This window comes from Carcharhinus amblyrhynchos, chromosome 28 (assembly GCF_965287045.1).
Source record: "Carcharhinus amblyrhynchos chromosome 28, sCarAmb.v2.hapA, whole genome shotgun sequence".
NCBI lineage: Eukaryota > Metazoa > Chordata > Chondrichthyes > Carcharhiniformes > Carcharhinidae > Carcharhinus > Carcharhinus amblyrhynchos.
In genome coordinates this window covers 14,358,097-14,373,234 of record NC_137351.1, presented here as the reverse complement: position 1 = coordinate 14,373,234, position 15,138 = coordinate 14,358,097, and the positions used below count along the sequence as shown (strand labels likewise).

The 15,138-nt window shown below is 38.1% G+C and overlaps 1 protein-coding gene across 2 annotated transcripts in view; it reads left to right on the top strand.

The window, feature by feature from the left end:
- The window catches only part of golm2 (golgi membrane protein 2), a 79,480-nt gene that overhangs the window by 1,608 nt on the left and 62,734 nt on the right, over positions 1-15,138 (top strand). For both annotated transcript variants that reach the window (XM_080214185.1, XM_080214186.1), the window contains exon 2: positions 12,900-13,070. In XM_080214185.1, coding sequence (XP_080070311.1) covers positions 12,900-13,070 — 171 coding nt within the window. The remainder of the gene's footprint in view (positions 1-12,899; positions 13,071-15,138) is intronic.

The following is a 15,138-nucleotide window of genomic DNA, read 5'->3' as shown; positions in this document are numbered from 1 at the left end:
GCGGGATATTGATTTAAAGTGAACATCAGTATAAATTGTCCTGTTTATACTGAGACTTGGGTCTGATGGTTGATCTCTGATTCAGAGACCTATGATATTGCAAAATAGACATATGGCTGGTTAGCAATTGCTGTTATGTACATTAAAGGTGTAGCAGACTCTGGGGTTACCATAACTACTATAGAATACTGAGAATACCTTCAGCATCTGCCAGGCACAGCTCACGTTGCTTCTTTGTTTTGTGCCATAGTGCTGTCAGTATGTTGCTCCTTTACCAGTGTGGGAAAATGTCTAATTAGGACTGATGAATTAGTTTTGTGGTAATACCACGCAGGATTTTTATTACTGTTATGAACCTTGCTGATGTTCAGTGTGGGGGTATTGCAAATCACAGAAGGGAAACTTCAAATCAAGAGTGAGGAGGAGACTGGAAGAGCAGAGGAGAGACATAACTACCGTTCTAAGGAGCAACATTTCAATCCAAATGATTGTCTATCTAAGGAATTTTGGCAGTAACCAGAGTTTGCAACCAATGTAATGTGGTCCAGCATTTTTGGTAGTGAAACTGACTAATGGAAGAGTTGTTCGCTGACATCAGAATCAATTATTCTACACTGTGACTCGAAGACAATGGCCTAGTGGTCTTATTGCTGGACTATTAATCCAGAAACTCGGCTAATGCTGGGCTCGAATCTCACCATGGAAGATGGTGGAATTTGAATACAATAAAAATAATCTGGAATTAAGAACCTACTGATGACCATGAAACCATTGTCGATTGTCGCAAAAAAACCCTAGTTAGCTAATGTTATTTACGGAAGGAAATCAGCTTTCCTTAATCGTCTGGCCTACATGTGTTTCCAGACCACAGCAGTGTGGTTGATTCTCAACTACCCTCTGAAACAGGGCAACTAGGGATGGGCAATAAAAGTTGATTGGCCAGCTAGCAACATCCATGTCCTGCAAATGAATAAAAAAAGACAGTTCCAGATAACACTGTAGAAGTAAATGCTGCTGAAGGTATTCAACAGGAAATGGTTCCTGATACACAAGAATTTCCAGTGGACTCGACTCCTGAGAAGATGAAGGATGAGGGACATTCATTCACCGATACTCAACCTACTCCTATGTCTAGCTTTGCTGCAACAAGCCTCGCCTGTGATATTGTTGCAGGTCAACAAAACTCCTGAAAGATTGATGTATAGTTGAGACATGAGTGTCGTGTTTCTGCCCATAATGGAGATTGAAATGAAGGGGAGAAATATTATAGTAAGCATTGTCTTTATGTATAAAATGACATCTTCAGTAGACATGAGCACATGCAAGTGACGTCATCGTTAGTACAGGTTTGAAGTTTATTTATTCGTGTCACGAGTAGGCTTCCATTAACATTGCAATGAAGTTACTGTGAAAATCCCCTAGTTGCCACACTCCAGTGCCTGCCTGGGTATACTGAGGGAGAATTTAGCATTGCCAGGCACCTAACCGGAATGACTGGGAGGAAACCAGATAATCGGGGGGAACCCACGCAGACACTGGAAGAACATGCAGACTCCACATAGACCGACTCAAGTCGGGAATTGAACCCAGGTCCCTGGCATGAGGCAACAGTAGTAACCACTGTGCTGCCCCATGTTTAGTTTTACCATGAAGAATCTGTGTAACAAGTTGCCTCCTATTGAGTCCGTGCTGTACTGTATTTCCATATTTTTACTTGTAGAAGAGGTTGAATATCACGTTTGACTACCATTTTAGTGGCCAAATTACCACAAGTGATGAAGGCCTGGAACCTGAGGCCCAATTTGAAGACAATCGAGCTAATGTTTCAATCTAGCACGGCTGATGAGGTTTCTATGGCTTGCACTTGTACTTGTGTATCAAGTTTCAAATTCCAAATGTGGGAAGGTAGTGATGCCTGTAGGAACAGAATCATCATCTACGTGGGAAAACGTAAAAAACAGCAGTATAGCAAATTGTTATCTACCCATATTGTGTAGTGCTTGCTGCAGTAGAGCTAGTATTAGAGAAATGAAGAAAATATTTTGTCATAGGTCGGGATTGGTGTCATATTAATTCTCCATATGTTAGGGAGATGCAGCTCAAACCCCAAGGCCAAGTGCTTTGTGCATTTCCTGATTCTGCAAGTTGAAATATTTTCTTCCAGTGTTAGTTGCAAAATTTAAGTTTCAGTTTACTTTTTTAAATTCAAACATTAGTTGTATTCATTGAAAACATTAAAGGTTGAAATGATATCATAACCGCATATCAAATAAACACTCCTGGCTCGTTGCGTTTCAGATCTGACATTTTATATAATGCCTCAGCAGCAGTACAACAATACATGCCGTACAATGCATGACAGTTGGTGTTCATTTTATTGTCATAATACATTGCTGTCCACCATGTATCAGTTCCCATTGTTGCTCGAGAGGGAGGGTCATTGGGGGAAGTCGCCTGATGCTTACAGGGTCAGAAGGAAAATCTCTAAACTTTATCCATGCACTTAATACAGTTAGTGGCATCAGTGAAGAATGACCTATAAACTCTCTCTTCCTGGAGGGAGGTGTATTGTGAAGTTGATTACAGCAGCACAAGATGAATGTTTATAATAAAGGTTGGCATATTGCGTTGTGGATGGAATGTCAGCAAAATTTTATCATGATGAAAAGCAATAGCAGCTTGCATTCATTGGAATTATTGTTTAACCATTGAATGTGTTGTGCAGGAATATAGTGGTTCTAAAAACTGATAAAAATTAAGTTACGTACACTTGTAATTAGCATATGTTGTGGATTTCTGATGTAACTCTTTATCAGGAATTTTCCTTTTTCTGTACATGTTCAACTCTTCCTAGCGCCCCTTGGGTGTTCTTTTTCTTGGAGTGATATGGTTTCATGGCGATGTAGTATGTCTAGCCTGAATCTAATTCATCCAAAGTGCATAAGTTAATCAATAATGGGGACTACATTGGAGCATAGGAACCACTAGCTTGATTGGAGAACCAACGGCAGAGGACCAATACCTTGGAAGATGGAAAACTGATAATTCTCAATCTGCTTTCGTTACAAAGCAAGACTTGCATTCACTTGATGCTTTGCACTACCACTAAATGTTTCAGCACTTTACAGGCAGTGAAGCACCTGTTGAAGTCTTGGCACTGTTCTTGTTAGGAAATGTAGTAGTCAGTTTATATGCAGTAACGTCCCACAAAAAGCAATGAGATAATTGATGATGGCCAGGTATTCTGTTAATTTGTGATGTTCATTTGAAGGATGGATATTCATGAAATCCGTACAGTGTGGAACAAAGCATCCAGCCCATCAAGTCTGTACCCTTTCTCCAGGCTGTGTTACCCAGCCTTATCCCTGTAATCCCACATATTTACCCTGTTAATCCCCCAACCTACACACCTTGGGACAATTTAGCATGGCCAATCCACCTGACCGGCAGATCTTTGGTCATATTGACATATACATATATATTAACAACAACATCAGGGAAATTTCCCCTGCTATTTATTTTCTGTGTTAAAATCCTGGCCAGTCAGTCAGAGAGGAAATTAAAAGAAGGATGAGTGACTTTGTTTGGTCTCATACTGTGACAAGATCAACAATGGAAAGGCTTCCGTGAGTTCCCATTTTTTCTCTTTTCAATTGTTTTCATTTTTTTAAATTCACTTTTTTTTTAAACATTGTCTGTTTCAGTTCTGCTGGTGCTGAAAACCTCATTCATTACCTCCTGATTATTCCAACACATCCCTAGTTGATCTCCCACTTTCTATCCTCTGCTATCAATATATTTCATGTTTAAGGAGAGCTACTTTAAGATGCAGTGTTTGTTACAAACAGTAACTGCCAAGATAGCAGCACTCATCTAATCCTGACCTTTTGAATATTTGATTTTAATTGCTCCATCATTATTGGCTTTGCCTTCAGTTGCCTTGGTCCTTAGCTCTGGAATGCACTCCACAGTTCTGCCTCATTTTCCTTCTCCGAAGGCACTCTTTAAAACTTACCTCTTTGGCAAAGCTTTTATATCATCTGATCTAACATCTCCTTATGTGGCTTGGTGCCATATTTTGTTTTATAATGCTCGATGGGCATTTTATTATGTTAATGACAATATATAAATCAAAGTTGTAAAATTTCTTGCTCTCTGCTCCAGTGAAAACTGGCTTAGCGTCTCAAGTCTTTTGTTAACTACAGTTTCATGTGAATGTACGCAATGCGTTAGTTTGCTTACTATTAGGGGTGCCCAAACTTTCAAAACTTTCCAATTTATAAAAAACCCTTTGCAGCATTATCCAACTGTATTTTCGTACACAAGGAATTTGCTTATTTGCATCCATAGGCTGCTGTCTTCCTCTATATGCTGCAGTATATTACCATTGAATGTACATAACTGTTCCCTTTCTGTGTATGCTACCAGCAGTGTGCTCATTTTGTTAATTTGTCTTCAGTTCTCCTGAACAATTGAAGACAAGCTCATATTCTCTTTTCTAGTTAAAACAGGCCCAACCTGTTTAATTTTTCCTGATGGTTATTAATGCCTTGGTTCTGCTATCATCCTTTTTAAATCCTTTTGGAATCTTCCCCTTAGACTCTATCTTTCTATAATATGGAGACCAAAAGTGGCCCAATATAACTTCCCTGCTTTTCAATTCTGTTCCTCAAAAATGAATCATAATACTTTGTTTTCATTTTTGTGGTCTGTTAACTTGTTTTGCTGTATCATGATTTTGTGAATGTGTATCCCTGGACTTGTTTGATCCTCCATACCATTCTGACTCTTTCCAAAGAGTAAGTGGCCTCTCTTGTCTACTAAAATATTCCACAATTGAAAATTTCCTTGAGGTTGTTTCAAATGCGATCCTTTCACAAGCTGTTTGTTTTTGCATTTACTTCACTATTACAAAGAAGTGCTGCATAATCACACATGTAAACTGTAGGTTGTCAGCGCATTGAGGTCACAAATGAAAATTTTGTAGATTATCTGAAGGGTTCAGTTTAACTTCTAATTGTTGTTGTGATAGGAATTTACAATGCAGAAGGTGACCATTTGACATTTTGTCTGTGCTGGCTCTTGAAAGATCTCCACTTAATCCATTGCTCTTTTCCATATACAAAATGCCTGTCAAATAATTATCCTGTGCTCTTTTAAAAACTATTGTGGATTGTGCTTCCCATCATTTCTGGTCAGTAATAAATTGTCTTTATTAACGTAAGACTTTTGTGAAGAATGCAGCTCTTGTGAAACTGTTGGCTTTTGCTATTGAAGCAGATATGCTTGTGATCAACTTGTGCTTGTCAGTCTCTGGCCCACAAACTTGCTTCTTCCTCTTTTTCCACGCCCCCCTCCTTACTTGAATATGCTTACTGGCATAATGAGAAAATGGGCAAATGAGTTTGCTACTGTACTAAACTCACCTAATTGTCTATGTTTCAATGGCTTTTGTATTTGTTTTCTGTTCATGCTAAATCTAGAGTTAGACTTTCATGAGAGATCACTGACGTACACAGAATATATTATGTTCTTGTCACAAAACAGCATCCTGTTCAAATTTGAAACCTTCAAATGCATGCAGGAAAATTTGTTATCGGTTGGATTTGTGGATACGTTTTACATCCTATTTAAAATCAGACATGCCTTTGGTAAGGATAAAGATTTTTATTTTTGTATAGTTCCTCAATCTATTTTTTAGAATGCCGAATACATGTTCTTTGCATGTACACAAGTTGTTGCTGTAAAATTCCCAAGTGAGGAATGTTAGTGCAGGAAAATCAAATGACTTCCATTTCAGGAGCCCAGTAAGTGCAGTTAGTGTTTCCCAAGTTATTAAGCACGGAGCAAAGTTCCATTGCCTCTGTCACAGTAATGTGCTTCAACCTGATCATCAGTGGATTACCTTAGAGCAATGAATATGTTTTTAAATTTCATCACCAACCAGCACACGATTTCCGTAGATGAGTTGGTTAATTTCATTCAGAACCTGCATGGATCAGTTGGTGACAGTATTCGCAGACATCTTCAACCTCTCTTTTCAACAATCTGACGACCCTATCTGCTTCAGGAACATGACCATCATCCCAGTGCCAAAGAAAAGCCAAGCAGCGTGCCTTAATGACTATTGTCCGCTGGCTCTGATATCCATCACTGAAGTGCTTTGAAAGGTTAGTCATGGCACGAATCAGTTCCAGCCTCCCAGATTGCCTGGATTCATTACAGTTCACCTACCGCCACAACAGGTCCACAGACGCCATCTACCTGGCCCTGCACTCAACCCTGGAACACCTAAATAACAAAGTCACTTATGTCAGACTACAGCTCAACCTTCAACATCATTATTTCTACGAAACTCATCTCCAAACTCCTGGGCCTGGGCTTCTCCCTTTGCGACTGGACCCTGAACTTCCTAACCCACTGACCACAATCAGTAAGGACAGGCACGATCATTCTCAACATTGGTGCCCCACAGGGCTGTATTTTCAGCCCTGTACCATACTCCTTTTACACCTATGTCTGTGTGGCCAAATTCCCCTCCAACTCAATTTTCAAGTTTGTTGCTGACACTGCCATGGTGGGTCGGATCTCGAGCAATGATGAGATAGAGCACAGGAATGAGATTGAGAATGAGGTGAACTGGTGCGATGACAATACTCTCCATCAATGTCAACAAAACAGGGGAGATTGTCTTCAGGAAGTATGGTGGAGAACATGCCCTTTTCTACATCAACAGGGCTGAAATAGAAATGGTTGAAAGTTTCAAGTTTATGACTCTCACCATAGAAAGCATTCTTTCTGGTTGTATCACAGCTTGATATGGCTCCTGCTCTGTCAAGAAACTACGAAAGGTTGAGAATGTAGCCCTGTACTGCACAATAATGAATTGTGTATTGCATGGATGAATGCCCCTCCTAAAACTGCATGATGCTATTCAATGTCCTGGAAGATCCACCTTATAAAAGAGAAAATACTGTTTTGGTTGCTCTATAAAGAATTCATCTGCTAATAGTGAAGGTCCAACTATATGGAAAATCAGCTGTAGTGTTGTACCAATTTACCTATTCATGTTTCTGATTTTTTTGGTGAAGTTTGTGTGATACGATTTTCCTTAAATGCTTTGAAAGTTTCTGAGGAATAGTAAATTGATTCACAGTGATAGATGGATGTGCTGTGTTAGTGCTGTGACATCAATAATGGTTAAGGGGAAACTATTTCTGTTTTTTTGGGATAAAGTTGTGCTATAGAAGCAATTGTATAGTAAGATAGTCAAAAATTTAATATAACAAATGTAGAACTCAATGTCGAAGGATGTTTGGTTCTGAGTTGAAGGTGAAAATAAGTAAAATATGTGTTTGGTAATGTCTGTCGTTAGGTTTATTTTATTTATGCTTTGTTTCTAACAAAATATTGGCGTTATCCAATCTTTTAATATACAACTTGTCCTATCCTTCTAATAGGTGCCCTGGAGTCTACTGGCACTATTCATTTAAATACAACTTAGTGTGGATTTTAGATATTCAAATGTTTGACTTTCCACATCTTAGTTCAAATCAGTTCTGGAGAAAACAGGTTTTATTTGTTTCATTGACATTCTTTGTAATTATTTTGTAGTTCAACACCAATATAGACAGCACAGGAGATATAATAGAATGTTCTCTGTGGTGAAACATTTTAAACACTGGTGATTGGAGGGATTTTGGGGGAAAAACTGAGTTTGAAGAAAGAAGTAGTTTCAAACATGTAGAAAATTAGTGAATCCAAGTTGTGGTGAGTGTGCTGTTGCTGGGTTGTGTTTATTTAGGAGAGAACTATAAAGGGCTTTTGTTTACGAAGAGAAAAGGTTCCCTTGGGTTTTTGATTAGGTGAGTTTAGATTGACGAGGCGATGTGGTGATGTGCTTAAGGAGAGGAACTAGATGTGTAACAAAACAGCTTTTGGATGGGGTTTGTTTAAATACAGAGATCTGCAAGCTACTCTCGACAAAATCTTTCTGAAGACTTAAATGTTGTTTACCTTCATTATAGCAAATATATGGTTTTTAACTATGAAGTGTTTTTTGATTCTGTAAGAATGTTGCTTATTTGGAACAAACAGTGATAAGTGAGAAATAAAGTTTTGTTTAAATATTGTTCAACGGGTAATAATTAAGTTGCTTTATTTGTTAGTTAAACTGCTTTATTAAATAAAATTTGTTTTACGATAAAAGAATCCCTAATTTGTCAGTGGAATAATTCCTGGAGCGAAACATTCTTTCCTCACACTTGGGCCAAAATAGAAAAATCTTTGGAGTCCATTCTGGCTTCCTAATGTAATTTGGAATTCTGGCCCAGGACCCTAATGTGGATATTTGTGACATAGTCATAGAATCTTGGAACATGCAAGAGAAAGCTCGAGTGGCTTATGATGATTTCTGACCTAATGGTTATAAATAATTTCCTTTTGAAGCAAATGAAGGTGCAAGGCAAAGAGTGGAAAGAGAGCAGAGTAATAGAATTGTTATGAATTCCTGTTGCATTTGGCTAGCCCGTTTGCAATAGATTGAAGGTTCTAATCTGTCCTAAAATACAGTAAAATTTGGAGATGTTATGTCAATTGCAGAGAATATATAAAATTTGAAAGCATTGTGAACTGTGAGGAGGATAGTGTAGAACCTTGAAAGAGCATGGGCAAGTTGCGGAGTGGGTGGGCAGGTGGTAGATTAAATTTTAATGCAGAGAAATGTGAAATGGTTCATTTTGGTAGGAAGGATACTGATATGCAGTAGGAAATACAGGGTACAATTCAAAAGCAGGAGCAGAGGGACCTGGATGTGTATGTGCATGAATCATTGAAGATGATGGGACAGTATCCTGAGTTTTATTAATATGGGTATAGAATAAAGAGAAAGGAAGTTATGTTGGAACTTGTATAAGGCATTAATTTGACCTCACTTGGAGTATTATATTGGGTTCCAGCTTCCAACTTTTAGGAAGAATATGAAGGCATTAGAGAAGGCGTAGAAGAGAGCCATGAGAATGGTTGCAAGGATGAAGAACATCAGTTATGAAGATAAATTGGAGAAGTTAGGATTGTTTTCCTTGAAGGAATAAGAAAGCTTGACAGGAGATTTGACAGTTTTCAAAATAATGAGGGGTCTAGACAAAGTATAAAGAGGGAAAGTATAAAGTGACATAGCTAAATATCAGGAGTTCTTAATTGAGCATCCAGATAACCTGTGACTTTTCCTGCTGACTCAGTCGTTGATGTCTGTGTGATTTAAAACACAAGTTTATTAACCATGGATGAAATTATACCCTAACACACAATTGAATTCTTGTGGATAATGTTCTTGTAGTGCAGTTAAGATCCTGCTGTACAAACAATGAAAAGAACAACTTGTGCTGGGCTGTATAAAAGCCTAAGGCCTTGAAGATTTTATAAGTTTTACTGTAATAAAGAATTGTCCCTTTGCTGAAGTTCATTAGCTGCTTTACACACAATATAATTTTAAGGGGTTAGAAATTTGCCAGTTTGCAATGGAAATGCTTTAATTTCAATTCTTAGGAATTGTTTTTGGCATCTTAAATTATGGAGCAAGACAACAGGAATCAAAAATTCTTCTTGTATTCTTTCTGCTGATCATGTTTGATTACCTTTATAGAATTCTTACAAAATAACACATTTGCTTGATGAGATTTCTATGAATTTTCAAAAAACACTTCAAGTGTCTTGTCTGAGATTAAAGGGGATGTGAACACATGGATAGAAATGTTTGCAAGTCACCATTTTTAAAATGTAGTGGAAGCTTTTCAGGCTGAGAGAGTGCCCTGGTGTACAAGGCATTATATTTGGGCTCATTTTGAAATGATCTGGGCTTGGGAACTGAGGGAACTGTCGTCACGTTGGTAGGATGTTGAATTGTGCTGATTGGACGCTGGGAATAAACAGTTTAGCAGAAAAACAAAATCTGAAATGGGCTGGAAAATCGCACCAGTTCTGACAGCATCTGTGGAGAGAGTATAGAGCTAATGTTTTGAGTTTGGATGATTTTGTCAGACCTTTATCTTAGTAGAGAGGCAAGTAAGTTGTTTTACTAAAGATAAATGTGAAATAATTCCTTATTCTTAAATGTATTATGTACATCCTGAATGGTAAGATTTTAAATGCAATAGAAGCAGAAGCACATTTGGTGTACTGATAACTCAGTGCAGCTGGAATAAGAGTGTATAAGAGGTAAACAAAATCCTTGGTTTTAAATTTTGAGGTTATAGAACACGTCAAAGATAAGGTGGTAATATTGAACATGTCTGTCTTGATCTGTTATTGAAGTACCATGTATACTTTGGGTTGCTCTTTCTAGGAGAGATGTGAAGGAGAAAAATAAACAAGCAAAAGGTCTACTGTGGATTTGGTACGCTGTTTTAAGTATGTGAGGTTACGGTTACAAGGGGAGACACAGTCAAGGAACTGAATAGGCTTTCGTCACATGATGGGCTCTTGGGAAGAATTTATATAGGTCAAATATTGATGACTTATTTCCATTGGTCTTCTGACACAGCGATGAAATGTTTGCAAGAAGCAAAAGAACAAGTCCAAAAACACTTTATGCAGAGGGTAGTTAGAGTTCTTTGCTGCAAAGCATTGAAGTAGAGCCTGTCATTTAAAATGTAATAGAGAGAAGAAAGCAAGAGAATGGGATCAGACTGGAAGTGGTCAAAGAAAAAACAGGGCTATCAGCCATATAGTCTAGGTCTATGTTGTAAAGTTCTATTTAATTCAGTTCGCATGTTGAAAGTTTTCTCTTGCAGCTAGTGTAGCGTGTGCTGTTGCAACTTGTACATGAATAGAAAAGAGTGGGGTCAAACATTAAACAGATCATATACCTGGGTAGATTGAATAGGAGAATAGTGATACATTGAACTTGAAGACCCAGTTAAAACATTTAATAATTATTCATGTTGAAATCTTAAATGAGAATGGCACAAATTGCATTCAAGCAAATGGGAAAAGGATTTCTCTGTGTCAAGTACATTGAAATTATAAATTCATTTTAAGACTGCATTGATAGTGAGGGGAAAAACTAACTTGTTCCTGTCAACACAGCTAGGAGTGTGCTTCCTATACAAATATTCCTATATTTGGTGCTCCTTATACAGGCTCTTGTCCCAACAGTGCAGAAGAGATTTACTGGAATGCTATCAGGACTTGATATTTTGAGTTATAAGGAGAAGCTGGATAGACTGGGACTTTTTTCTCTGGGGTGTCGAAGGCTGAGAGGTGATTTTATAGAGGTCTATTGACTATCAGCCAGATAATCCATATCTTTTCCCAAAGGTAAGGAAGTCTAAAACTAGAGGGTATAGGTTTAAGGTGAGAGGGGGAAAGATGCAAAAGGGTTCAGAGGGGCGCACAGGGTGGTGAGTGTCTGGAACAAGCTGCCAGAGGTAGTAGTAGAGGCGGATACAATTTTATCTTTTACATGCGTAAGATGGAGATAGAGCGATATGGGCCAAATGTGGGCAATTGGGATTAGCTTAGGGGCTTAAAAAAAAGGGAGGCATGGACAAGTTGGGCCAAAGGGCCTGTTTCCATCCTGTAAACCTCTATGATTCTGTGTAAAGGAAACAGATGTATTGCATTGAGATGGTAAAATGAGGAGGGATGGCAAAGCTGACCAGAGGTGGACTTTGCAGAGGATAGTCTTGTTGTAAGACAGATGTTAGGCAGTGGGAAGCCCTGCCACCTGTACTGGAGCGAGGTTGGGACAGATGCATATAGAGACTGGAGTTCAGAATTTTTGGGCAGGAGGAGATGGGGGATTGATTTGATGCCAATGACAGTTAAATTTGGGAGATGACCTAATACAGCTCAATCAGTGCAGGGGGTGATAGATTAGTGATGAGCAATAGAATTTTAAATAAGCTTGAGCTTATGATGGGTGAAATGTGCCAGGATGCCAAAGACAACATGGAGTTTATAAATGCTTATCAGGATTTTGGTGACAGCAGCAATGAGTAGAGGTGGAATGGGAAGTTTCAATGTGTGGTCATCACTCATATAATTTTTATTTTTTCCATGTTTTCATTTTGTGATGTGTTAAGTTGTGCAGTATAGACAACTGAAGTCGTATTTTCCTGACTTGTGAAGCCATTCATCCTAAGAAGGATAGTCTGGGGAACAATACTTTGAAAGTATATCTTTACCTGTGTAAGTTAAAGGTTCAATTCATAGTAAAAAGGTCGATTAATCAGGGGGTGTACCTTTAAGGTAAGGAGCGGGAGATTTAGTGAGGATTTGAGGAAAAACTTTTTCAACTAGAATCTGATGGGAATTTGGAACACTCTGCCTGAAAGAGAGGTTGAAGCAGGAATCCTCAACGTTTAAAAAGCATTTAGATGAGCACTTGAATTGCCGTAGCATACAAGGTTCAAACCAAGTACTAGAAAGTGGGATTAGAATGAATAGGTAATTAATAGGCCAAAGGGCCTCTTTCTGTGCTGTAAACTTATGAATTTATCATTTTGACCTCCATGACAACTCACCATATTGGATCATCTTTCATATTCAGACCATCTCTTATTGCATACTTGCAGTTGGGCCATAGCATTTGGCACTTCAAGAAGTGCTGAAATTGGAAAAACTTGATCTAACTGAGTGCACTTTCTTCTTGGATCTTGCCTCACTTAGGTACGCAGGTTAGGATTCAGGTAGCTTCTGAATGATCTCAACCTAGATCATAGCGTCTGCCTAAGAAAGGAGACTTGAGGTATCTTGTCAGACAAAAATTAATTAAAATGGAACTTTTTTTTAAAATGTAAGCAGGGTTGAGATAAGTTTCAAACAATTCTGCATCACATGGTTCTCTATTAAATTCAAGTTATCAGTTTGTGCAGTAAATTCTGTGCCTCTTCCACCAGGTGAAGAAGACAGATACAGCTAAAAGTCGTTTAGAGAAGAGAAATTCTGAGCTCATGGGGCAAGTGGACACACACAGGCGGCAGCTTGATGAAAAAGAGGATGAATGTAGTAACCTGGGCAACCAGCTCCAAAATAAAGAGAATTTGATGAAGAAATGCTTTGAGGAGAAGGTAAGAATAAGAATATTATGGTCGTAATGTGTGTACCGAGACCGATAATTAACCAATTATGCAGTTTTCTGTCAGGTATTTATCATCCATTTAAGGACTGCTGCTCTAATTTATTTTGTGATATTAAACACTAATAATTACTTTTCAAATTTGTTGCTTGTATACTTGCTATATTGATTTTTTGTTTTGGGAATTGATGAATAGCTATATCACTATCAACCATGCTGGTGTTCGTTCTGGAAGTATGAAAATAGTTGTTCCTTGTAGCTAAACTAAATGTTCTGTAGAAAATTGAACACGCTTTCCTATTGCATTTATAATTGCATCTTATACATAGTCATCTCCTGCGATGATATTTTAAATTGCTGAGGAACACAGTCAGCAAATTAAGAATATTTGTGCAGCATAGCAGTGCAATGTCCTTTTTCTGAGAATTGAGAAGCGATGAATATTTTAATAATAGGTCAGTATCACAGGCTACAGTGGAATGAATATTGTGGTGCCCTTGTCGTTTGATTATTCAGAGCCAGTAAAAATGCAAGCTGACTAGTTTAAATTATTTCAAAATATAATTTCTAAGCTGTGCAGAATGTGAAAATAAATTGATTTGATTTAAATTCCTCAGCACTGAATTTCCTTTCCAGCTATCAGATTATTGTCATACATAATTCAGGATTGCTAGGGTTGTAATTTAACCTTTTTTGCTGTCGTCTTGCCTTTTTTCTGCTTGTGGTAGCACGGTTACTAGCAAATGTTCTGTTTCACTCGCAAAGCTAATCAGGTTCAAAATTTCAAACATGTGCTTTAAATAATAAAAGTGTCTTAATGTGTACGCCCAGGTTCAAATAGTCTGCCAGTATTTGTTGTTGAGGCTTGCACATGAAAATTTACCCAGTGGCATTAACCATATCCTAGCAGGAAGACAAAAAATTGGCTAGGGAAAGAATTACATATGCTAAAATAAAAGGCACACCAAAGTATATTGGCCCTCTCAGGTTCTCTGTTTAAGAAGCCAAACTGCAAACTGAGGTTAAACCGGGTTCGATTCCCGGCTTGGGTCACTGTGGAGTTTGCACAGTTCTCCCTGTGTCTGTGTGGGTTTCCTCCCACGGTCCAAAGATGAATTGGTTAGGTGAGTTGGCTATGCTAAAATTCTTCCTCGATACACCCAAAACAGGCACTGGAGTGTGGTGACTTGGGGACTTTCACAGTAGTTTCATTGCAGTATTAATGTAAGCCTACTTGTGACTAATAAATAAATTTTAACTTTAACTTTAGGTTAATATTATTCTAGCTATGGAGTTCAGGTTCATACTTGATGCCAAAATAGGTGTCCATTTGAGCTTTGAAAGAAACTAAACTCCAAATAACAGCCTATGGTTGTGATAAATATATAAGGTGGGATGTTGCGTGAGACCAGAAATTCCTGCCTGAGTTCAACAGAGATTTTGATTTTGGACCCTCTTGCTGCAATTCTGTGGCAGGCAAGGTGGTAGAGCTCTGGTCACAGCGTCAGATTAAGGGTATCACTGAGTTAGATTGTATCTTAAATCATCATCAATTCAAGTTGGGAAGAGCTATTGAGTTGAAGAAACATGTTGCTAATTTTAGCAATTTGCATTAGAAAATGTGTTTGAAATAGAGCTGCATGGCTTGCATGATTTTTAAGTTCTTCAATGGTTGTTAGAATGAAGGGCACATGCTTTTAACTTCTTGTGGTAAAATTATGTTTTTGGTGAGTTGTAATATTTGAGAGGGTTTATTAGAAGTGTGGTATGTTTATTCTCCAATACTTTTCTGGAGAAAACAGCAATAGCCTAATCCATGCCAAAGTCAACAGTGGGCTTGATACTTGAGAGAATTGAGAATTGTTTGCTGAGGTTTAACAGCCAGTCACTTTGATCTGTTAAGAGCTGAAGGATTTTCCGTTCCTAAAAAAAACAAAATGCCCGCGTGATCTGAAATAAATTTGGAAATGTGGGAAATGATGTCAATATTATGTGCCTGTTGTCTGAGACTGCCTGTGGTGGGTTTCTCTTTTTTTGCCTTCAGTAGCTTTTTCATCAAC